The 11,353-nt window shown below is 29.0% G+C and overlaps 1 protein-coding gene across 1 annotated transcript; it reads left to right on the top strand.

The window, feature by feature from the left end:
* Positions 1-3,392: 3,392 nt before the first annotated feature.
* Positions 3,393-5,119, top strand: LOC140175523 (uncharacterized). Its single transcript, XM_072204032.1, has 2 exons — positions 3,393-4,257; positions 4,799-5,119. Exons 1-2 carry the CDS (start codon positions 3,425-3,427, stop codon positions 4,968-4,970), a joined length of 1,005 nt encoding a protein of 334 aa, XP_072060133.1. The 5' UTR covers positions 3,393-3,424; the 3' UTR covers positions 4,971-5,119.
* Positions 5,120-11,353: the final 6,234 nt, after the last annotated feature.

Genomic DNA, 11,353 nt, shown 5'->3' with positions numbered 1-11,353 from the left:
GATAATAATAATAATAGAAATAACAGTAACCAAAATCAGGAACTGTGGACAGTTTTACTACAACTTCATCACAAAAAAGAAGAAGAAGAAAGAATTGATGTCTTCTACAGAGGAAATTGGAGAGTAATGAAGAATTTAATTCTGACAGTGGACAGAACTATGAAGAAAACTTAGAAAAGTGTTTGAATTGTTTGACAGTTGACACCAACACGCAGAAACTAATGTAAATCAAAGAACAACTGTAAACTAGAACATGGTACCTTAAAATAATAATAAATAATAAAAGAAGAATATGAGACAAGGATGTGGTGTAGTACAAGGAAAAACACAAACACTATCCACAAGTAGAAACCTTAGAAATTGATAAAGTGGTAGGGTTAAGTTTTGTGGCTAAGAGGGACTCAAAACACACAAAAATTTGGATTTCTTAAGAAACTTAACATATTTGAATGGAGAGAGTTGAGGTGAAATTTCTTGTGGGGACACAACTTAAAAGGAATAAACTAATAATATAAGAGTTTATTTAATTTATGTCTTTCAGATTATAAATTGAAATTTTTTTTATTAAAAATATAAAAATTAAATTTTTTAAAATATTTGTTTTGTATTTATTAAAAAATAATATTTAAAAACTTTTACTAATAATAATTTTATTGTGTTCTAAAAATACATAATTCATAATATAAAATTAGAAGTTTTATTTTTGTTTTTTTTTTTCTCGCATGACATCCTAAATTTGTGACTTTTGACAATTGACTCATTGGGATGTACACGTAGTTATATAAATATTATGAGTTTAAGGAGTCAAGAAATTTGATATGCAATGAACGGTTCGAAGAAATAACAAATAAGCATCAGTCAATAGGGCATGGGTTCCAACTTCCAAATAACTCTTGCTTTGACCAATACCTACCAATCATGCTGCGTCCGTACAAATACAGCGTTTGAAGAATTTGATCGCATCCAAAGAAGAAAAAGGAAAACGACAAAACAACCAAGAGAAAGGAAGGGCACCCCCTTTCTTAGCATAAATTTCTCTCTATTTTTTAAGATTTTAAATATTTATTCTTATGATATAATGTGTACGTATTGGTTAAAATTCATTATTTGACTTTTCGAGAAAACTATTTTTTAACCAACAATCACTTAATAAAGCAATAAATAAGTAAAAAATTAAGAACAAAATAAACCGAATAGCACCACTTACAACTGGAAGAAGATAATCTATATTTTTTCTTTAGTTTCATAGAATTGAATTTAGAGTGTTCATGGTCGGGTGAAATCGAATTTAATGTGATCTAATTTCGGTCTAAAATATATATCGGGTCTATTTGTTAGACTTGAACTCGCCTCTAAACCCAATGAAATTTATATACGTTTGGGCCACAATTATATTGAGTAAAAGATCGGGCCGTTAACATTACCTTTTTGTAAGCATATGTGAAAATATCCAAATTTTCAAGACTCCAATCATTATTTGACATGGTAAAATTCATTTAAAAAAAATATAATAAGAACCAACCCTTTTCTAAAATTAAAGCATAACCACAATCAATATTAATATTATCTAATAACACCAAATATTTAAATTAATACAAATAAGTGAATAACACAATATTATGCATTAGTCTAGTTAGTCTTATGCATTTTAAACATAAAACATTAATTTATAGTCTTATAATGGCTAATAACACAAAATATTAATATTTACAATATTTAAATTCCACGTAAGAATAGCCATCATCCATCACTAATAACACAAAATAGTAATTGTGTATGATAACTGGGCCACCGGGCCGAGTTCGGGTGACCCGAGCTATGGCCCGGACCCGATCCGAAATAATGACTGAGTTTATTTTTAAGACTCTTACCCGACCCTAAACCCAATAAAATCATACCAAATTAACTCCTAAATAAATATTCGGAGCTGGAACGGATCTTCGAACCGGGCCGGGCCGGGCCGGAGCCATGTAAACCCCTAAAATTGATATTTTGTAATCAAAATAATTATAATTTCAAATGTTATTCCAAATATAAACATTGGAATTATTTTATTGTATCTTTTGGAACAAAAATTGTAATTTGCACAAACACAATATAATTATATATCTCCAAAAGCTTCCACCCTTGTTTGGTAGCAGAAATTTGTCACTTATATACCAGAGATTAAAGCGCCTAAACTTGTGCAATGTCCTCACATTTTTTTTATAGCTATTTCTTGTTACTCCTCCTCCTCCCTCCTTTTCTTTCTTTTGCACCTTTTCTTCAATTTCTTTTCTTCTTTGATTCCATGCATCTTTGGACTAAAGATTTGCATGCACTTGAATTCAGCAAGACCTACTTGAAGTGCTTAGGATCTTAGGCACATCTTGCTTTACCATGTAATTTCCCTTTTTTTTCCAAGTACCTTTTTTAATTACCTTTTAAAAAAAAAATGTCATGTTACATAGTAGTTGTTGCCTTTCAAATTTCACATTTGTTTATTATCTACATCATGATATGGAATTAATTTGATTTGCTCATTCATTCCCTTTCTATGTTTCATAGCACAGATTGAATAATTGAGAATTTCATTATTATGTGACTCGTTGATATTTCAGTAACGTTTTATAAGGATATATAGACAAGAACCCAGAGATGCACATTTGAAAATTTGAGAATCACTTTTGTTTTAATTTTTATGTTTTTTATAAACAAACTAATAGTGTTACATTTGAGTCTCTGTTGGCATCAAATTATAATTAACCACTCATAAAAAAATGAAGATTCATGATTTTATGGATGCAAGGCACCTATTTTAGTTAACAAACTTTATTTGAATATGATCAAATCAAATAATTTGTTTCCATTAAGATATGTGGCTCTTATTTGAGACTTTATGTATTTGCAGAATATTTGGTGAAATCAGAGTGATTTCTGGGATCTGAATCTGGATCACTAGATCTAATAACAATAATGCCTTTAATGGTTAAGAAGATCATCAAATGTTAGCATGAATTTATCAACATTGGAACAATCTTCTGAGTCAAGAAATTCTTTTGTTGAAGTTCAAACAAGTATCAACATCAACAACAACGACAACAAAATTTCCGTTAATAGAAGTAATTTGGAAACACATAGCGTGCGTTCCAAGTTACTTTTGGACCCAAGTAATGATGATGATGATGATGATGACAATGACAATGACGAGAAAGATATTCAAATCAATTTGGTTTCAAATCACAAACAAATGATGGACATGAATTTGTCACAATTGGAACAATCTTCTACATCAAGAAATTCCTTTGTTGAAGTTCAAACAAATAACAACAACATCAACAACAAAATCCTCCTTAATAGAAGCAATTTGAGAACGGATAGCGTGCATTCCAAGTTATCTTCGGAACCAAATAATGACCATGATAATAATGATGATGATATTCGAATGAATTCATCACCATTAGAGCAATCTTCAACATCAAAAAATCCTTTTGTTGAAGTTCAAACGAGTAACGATAATAACGAGATTCCCCTTAATAGAAGCAATTTGAAAACAAATAGCTTGCATTCCAAGTTACCTTTGGAACCAAGTAATGGTCATGATATTCGAATGGATTCGGATTCGGATTCAAATCAGAGACAAAATTCCAGTAATTCAACCCCAAACAAAGGACTAGAAACACAAAATCCTCCGATACAAGTTATGGAGAGACCAGGAGATCCTGCAGCTGCGGCCGCAGAATCTTCCTATTCTTATTCTTATTCTTCTTCTTCTTTTTCTTCCCCTTCCAGCTACAGGGTTCCATCCAATGCCTTTACAAGCAACAAACCAAGCACGCAATGGAGCACGCTATCCAACGAATCGTTGTTCAGCATTCCAATGGGAAACATGAGCTTCACAAGGGACTTATCTTTGTTCTCCAAATCTGGTGAGTTGGATAGTAGGTTTATTGGTGGTGGAGCTGGCGACATTATGGTTAATATGCCTAGTTCTAATAATCTAGCTCTAGCTCCTTTGCCGCCGTTGCCACAGTCGTCTCAGCCTCAGCCTCAGCCGCAGGCTAGTAGATTCACTGACATGAGTTTAAGAGCGACGGAACAACAGAAAGGTTGGAGGGTTACTGAAGAGAAAGCTGCTGAGACAATGAGAGAGGTTATAATGGAAGAGAGTTTGAGGAATGAGAATTTCTCAGGTGTGGATGAGGTTCCATATCCTGTTACACATTGTGATTCTACTTACTCAAATAATGGAAGCACCAAATCTTTTGCATTTAAACCGTAAGTCTTTTTTCATGATTGAATCTTATGTGAATTATTGTCGACATTAGAAATTCACAATCATTAATGTTACTAATTGGATATTTTAATTATGTTACTAGTGAACTTATAGCTGAAATTTCCAATTATAGAATTTGTTTTAATTTAGTGAGTTTTTGTTTAAAAAAAACTATAAAAATAATTTAATGTTTGAATATATTATATAAAAATATTTTTTATTTATAAATTATGTTTGGATACAATCGTACACAAAAATTTATTTATTTATTTATTATGTTAAAATATTTTTTAAATAAAAAATTAAAAAAAAAAGATGAAAAGTATATTTTTTTTAAAAGGATTTTTTAGCGTTTTTATTTTTATTTAAAGAATATATCAAATATATTACATTTTTTTTTAAAATTTACTATTTAGTGACATCCAAACACACACTTTAACATATAATCTCATTGGGAAAATGAAGAAATGATTTTAGACTTTAGTTGAAGATAAGTTTATTGTTGAGCATGTAGTTGAACTGTTTTTAATTTGTTATGTGAAGATCAACGGATAAAGCTAGAAGTCCTTCATTGAAGCATGGCGTGGAAGAGAAGCGAAATCAACAGCAGCAGCTATTAGAGCAGAAGAACATTGTTGCTAAAGAAACTCCACCAAAGTCAAACACAAATCCTTCAGATAAGAAATGGCTATCATGCTTTGCATGCTGTAAATAGAATAACACAGTTTAGTTAGTTAGTTCACCATTTTGCTACTCATCTTTCTTCCTTTCTTAGGTTAGTAACTTTGTATCATACATATATCTTATATTAGACCTATTTTGCTTTATTTTATATATATATTATGTTGGACATTTGATTTTAAAAATTCAGGGATAAAATAAAGTTATGATGATCAATGTATAATGTAACTATGTAAGTTTAATTTAGATTTAATTATGTTGTTGGTTCCTATAATTATTTTAAATTTATAATTATTAGATCCTATCAAGTGTTTAAAAATTTCTTGAAATTCAATTCCCATATGAATTTACTTCTAGTACTTGAAACAAAAATAAATAAATTAATTTAGATGAAATTCAATTTAATTTCATTATTTTTTTAAAATCAATTTCAATTTAAATAGGTTTAATATGAAATTCTATTTTATTAAATTTCATTTAAAATTTAAAATATCTAAAATATCTTTATAATTTAATTATTTTTTCTTAATATTTCTCCCTCACTTTCTCTCAATGCCTCCCACCCTTTAACATCCACCCTCTTTTTTCTTAGCACTTTCATTCTTTTCTCTTTTCTTTTGTTCTCTTTTCTTCGACTCACTTAATATAATATATACATATTTTTTGATAATATTAAAAGATGTGAATTTTAATTGTTGGTTAAATTATTATTAATTTGCAAATTAAAAAATTGTTTTCCTTTAATTATACATACTTTGTAAATTTAAATGTTAATTTTGTATGCATCCTTTTTTAAATTTTAGTTGAAGTTGAATATGTTTATTCAATTTCGTATATTGTAATAAAGAGTAAACTTAGTCTATTATCTAGTACAGACTAGTATTAGCAGAAATTTTTCTTTACAACTATTGGTCAAATATGTAAACCTATTCTTCTTTAACCTGTTTGAGAGGAATAAAAAAAAATTCAAATAAAGACAATATCTATTTTCTATTTTGCAGACTTGTTGAATTTTATGGTGCAATTTATATATAGAATCAATTGTAGAGTTTGGTATGACAATATAAATTCTGGATATTCATGCCTAAATGATAATTTGAAGATAATCTGAGACTCTTTAAACTGGTAATGGTATTAAAATATTTTTTAATGATGTTTTCAATTTAATAGACTTATAAAATAACTAGAATTTCAATTTATAATTGGTTTTTCCATCTGTTTTTTCTTGAAGAGGTTAACTTAGTCAAAGCCAATTTTATTTTTTTTTTTTAAAAGGCATGAACAAATTTTAGTTGAAAAAAATTAGTTAAAAAATACAAAATTTTTAATTATTTTATATAATTTAATGAATAAATATATTTAGTATTTAAATATGGTGTTATATTAATAAAAGATAAAGTTGTCCACTATAAAATTGTAATTTATTTGGTAAATATTTCAAACACTAGAATTCAATTCAATTCTGTAATTTTACTAATTTGTTCCAAATACTGAAATTCAATTCTATATCATTACAAGTTGTTAAACAGGTTGTATATTCTTTTCCTTTTAATCGAATCTTTATACTATTTTTAATTTTATAATTAGGTTATTTCTGTGTCAAAAACGTTAAAAGCAATAAAATATTTCTCTCAAAAAATATATAGTAAAATATCTAATTAGATTTTTAATTGTAGATATCTTCAATTTGTAAAAAAATATTCTGTTAGTTCTAATACTTTTATATTAATAAGAACCTATTACACAATTAAAAGTAGTATAGAAATCTAATTAAAATAAATAATATAAAAATTTAATTATAAATTTAATAAAATTATAGATACCAACAAAATAATTTAACTTTTAATTTATCTATTAAGTTAGATTTTATCTATTAAGTTAGATTATTTCATTCAGTGGTGAATAAATGGGCTAGACGGTTGAACTCACTAAAAAGAGCGTGCTGGGTTAGCATTTGGAACCCAATGAATTTAAAAAATCTGTGGTTCATACTGCCAAACCTATACTAGACCAAAAAAAAAAAAGAAAAAAAAACTCCCAAACCTATAGGTTTTGACAAGGTGAGATGCCGATTCACCTGACCAAAGTTTTTTTTTTATATATAAAAAAATGATTATGTTATAAAAATTAATAATTATATAATTTTTATATTTATTTTTTTATTTTTTGTTTTTTATTTTTTTATTATCAATTTTATTTTACATTCTTATATATGGGTTCAAATTATGTAACTTGTTTTTTGAAATAAAAATAATTCTACTGACGACTATTATTGCGAATAATTCTATTCAAATTGAAAATTTTAAAAAAAATAATAAAAATTTATGTTATAATTTAATTATTTTTTATTTATATTTAATTTTTTAATTATATTTTTTATTAGTTTAAATTAATTTTAATAAAATAATATTAAATAAGTTAGGCAGACTAACCGTCAACCCACCAACTCACCATAAATTAAAGTAAGTCAGGCTAGCATTTTAAATTTGTTTTACTTTGAAAAACGGGTTGTTTTTTATTTGAGCAGATCTTGGCGGGACAAAATAGACTATCCACTATGCCATGGAAATGGATCCTCTCCAGTTTTTTTAATATTTGACAAAATTTAGTGTGATCTCTCACCTTTGATTCTATAAGTGGGACCAGAAATAAATAAGAGAGAGATAGTAATGAATGGTTAGATTAAACACTGCACATCATCCCTTTTTTTTACTGAAGAGGATCCACTCCCTTATGCCACTTCATATTTTCAACGATGACGTCTAATTTATTACTGAAAGATCACCTTACTTTTTAAGAATCTAAATCTAATTTCATTTTATTTGTTATTTTAAAATTTTAATATGTTTACAATTCAATATTTCTAGATAGATTGACATTTTTGTTGTAAAATGCTAAAGAAAGGGGTAAATATATTTGTTAGGATAAATTACTAAATAATTTTAGTCCTTTATAATTCGCGTACGCAAGCTTTGCAGAACCAGCAAAATGCTGAATGCTGTAGAATTTTAAATTTTGCCCTCCAAACTTTCAACGCACATAATTTTATCATTTTAAAACATTTTTCATCTGTTTTTCGAATAGCGTAAACCTCACGGACCCAACTTTTATGTGAAAGAATTTGAAACTATTTGGGGGTCCAAAAGGCATGTTATGACTCGCCGAAATTCGGCTAAAAATCAGTTTTACACAAAAGACTTCAAACCTCAATTTTCAGTGGAACCAAACTCAATTCCACATTTTTATACCTATATTCAGCACAATAACATATCATAGCACACCAACATAGCCCTACATTCTTCACATCACACCACCTTCAATCATACTTCATTATTACACTATCTCAAATCTGAATTCCTCATTTTACATAAAGAATGTTATCATCTACTTACTCAATATATATAATCATATTATCATGTCATTCATCACCAATTCAACACTTAACATGCTATTATCAACATAACAACAATCATCCAACACATAATCAATTTACATCATAATCATCATCAAAGGGTGCTAAGCATTGTACATTCTCATGCATTCCAACCGATCTTATGGTCATCTACCCTAAGTTTTCACAAAACATTATATATTAAATACGTGAAACCTAAACCATACCTTAGCCGATTTTCACGTATTACCCAAGGCAACCCACTTAGGTGAAAAGCAAGCCCTCAACACCACTTTTCAGCAACCCGACACCAAAACCCAAGCCTCCAAAGGCTCCAAAGACTTCATATCACACATACATATACACCTAACACATATATAACATATATATACCCAAAACTCAATGTCCAACATACTCAAATCAAGAAATAGCTAGGGTTCTATAATTTTTATCTTACCCAAGCATCACATAAGCAAGAGTGAATATTTTTCTCAAGCTAATCGGGTCCTAATACATCAAAGAAGCAAAATCTCAACACCACTCTAATTACTTTCAAAAAGTTGGGGGAAGGAGAGTTTGAGAATGAAATTGGAGATTCCTTATCAAATTGTGTACTGGAATTTGTAGAGCTTGACGCCGTGGACGCGTGGTCGCAAACAGTGCAGCGATTCGAGTTCGGAGTGAAAAGTTGTGGTGGTTTGAATTTGGAACAAGGGTTTGGGGAAGTGTTATGTTCTTCCTCCTTCTCCAAATGGTTGTGCAGCGTGAAATGGAAAGAAAGGAGAAAGGGGCTGGGTTTTGATTAAGTGTGGCTGGGCTTAATTGAGCCTTGGGCCCATTTTGGGTCGGTTCGTCCGGTTCGGTCCGTTTGACCTAATCTTGCGTTAAATTCTTTGAAATTAATGTTAAAATTCTCGTTTTAATTAGCTCTATCCTATTTTAATATAAAATTCACATTTTTAATTTTCTTTATAAAAATTTAATTTATTAATTAATTATCCGCTAATTTTATGGGGTTTACACCTCACCTCAAGCAACATTCAAATTTTAGGGAATTGCTTCCTTGTCCTTTCTTTGTTCCTTTCTCAACAAATTAGGGAAATCACTCTTGAAATTCCATTGGAAAAAGAGGAATTAATTATACAAAATTAAAAATCTAATCTCCAAACTTTGGCTAAATTAGCAGATTGCAGGTTAGGGTTCTAAAGGATAGACACGAGAAGCACACGGAGAAGATCCGGGAAGGGGTGTGATAGATCTTCGGTTCGACAGAAGTTCAGTGCATGGAGGTTTGGTGCAATGACAGTGCAAGGTTGAGAGGCACCGCTAATGAAGCATTTGGAGGGGATGAGTGTGGAGTCGCAGAAGTATGGTTATTGAAGTGAGGAACACGTGGGGACAACCCTTATTTTAATATTTTTCGATGGAATATTTTAAATTACAGACAGATTTTCTGTCTGTAATAATTTAACAAAATACAACATTTTGTTTATTTAAATACAGATGGATTTTCTATCAGTAATTATTTTTCACGAAAAAAATTAATTTTTCCGACAGAATTATCGACAGATTCTCTTTTCCGTCTGTAATTTCTGTTAATTCATTTTCCTTTGTTTCCGACAAAAATTCTCTCACAAAATATGTCTGTATTTTTGTGGGATAAAAACTGTCAAAAATATCTGTCTGTAGTAAATAGTTTTCAAGTAGTGTATAGAGATTTTAAAATTTAATTTATACATAAATTGCTATAGATATAGATGTTTATGTGAAAATTAACTACTATCATAAATTCTTACAAAAATTAAAAATTTATGTGAAAACTGACTACTATTATAAACCACTACCAGAAATATAGGAGTTACCAACGAGAAGGTACCCACGAATGAGAAACAGTGACAAATCTCTATGACCGTGGTAACCACTTACAACATCTTGTATCTCTGTGGCCAAATTTTGTGAAGCTTTTCAATGTTCTTGTTTGTCTGTCTCCAACTTGAGATGGTTAGTTTCTTCTCCCTCCTTCTCAGTGTTGCCACTGAAAAATTAATAAAGTATGCTAATTATCTGATTTTAGATGTGATTCATCATGATTTGCAATTTTTACACTTTCTATGATTATTAACTAGCTGAAGTTGTTAATTTTTCCTTCTTGATTAAACTGTAGTTTCGTAGTATGGTTATGTTATTCATTAATCGGTATAAAAATCAAATTGTAATAACTAAAGAAACATAATCATATCCGTTGATCAATTTCACTATTTCTTTCTTTTTCATTATGTACATTTTTCTGCCCATATTTTTTCTGGTCAAATGCAATTCCAGTGCTAAATTTCACAACATTAATTAGTTTAGAGACTTTCGTGATGGAAAAAGAATGGTTCAATTGAGAATGAATGTTAAAATTATAAAAAGAATACAAAAAGAGTACATATTTATGTTTGGAAAAGTCTAGAGGGCCAGCAATTTTATTGAATTTTGGCCAGCATATAACCAGCAGGAAAAGTTGAGTCATTGGATGAAATCTCACACCAATCTCACACCATTAAATTATCATTGATGGCTATTTGATGGCTACTAATCACAAAAGTTGCTGGCCCTCTAGCATTATTCTTTATATTTAACTGAATAACTCTAACTAATTTTAGAAACTACTAACTATGAGTAATTGGAATAGTAACTAATTTAATTAATAAATATTAATTAAATTCATTTCGATGTTGAAGAAAGAAAAGACTTCCATTGTGCTTATTTAAATTATGTTTCATAAGTCTTGAGAAACCAATTTATAAACTAAGTCGTTGAGCAGTAAAAGTTCACCGTCAGATTTTAATTTTGTTTTGAATTTCATCTTTAACTCTTAGTTTTAATGGCTATTTCTTTATGCAAAAATTGTATGTTAGTATAGTTTAATAGGGAGTAGAATTTGAATTGGGGTGTAAACTGAATGAGAATTAATTTTTTATTAGTATAGTCTAGTAATTTTTTAATCTTTTTATTTGTTTACATGAATCTAATTAATGACATTA

The sequence above is a fragment of the Arachis hypogaea genome, chromosome 10 (assembly GCF_003086295.3).
Source record: "Arachis hypogaea cultivar Tifrunner chromosome 10, arahy.Tifrunner.gnm2.J5K5, whole genome shotgun sequence".
Lineage (NCBI taxonomy): Eukaryota > Viridiplantae > Streptophyta > Magnoliopsida > Fabales > Fabaceae > Arachis > Arachis hypogaea.
Note: the sequence above shows the minus strand (reverse complement) of the source record. Positions and strands in the feature narration are given on the sequence as shown.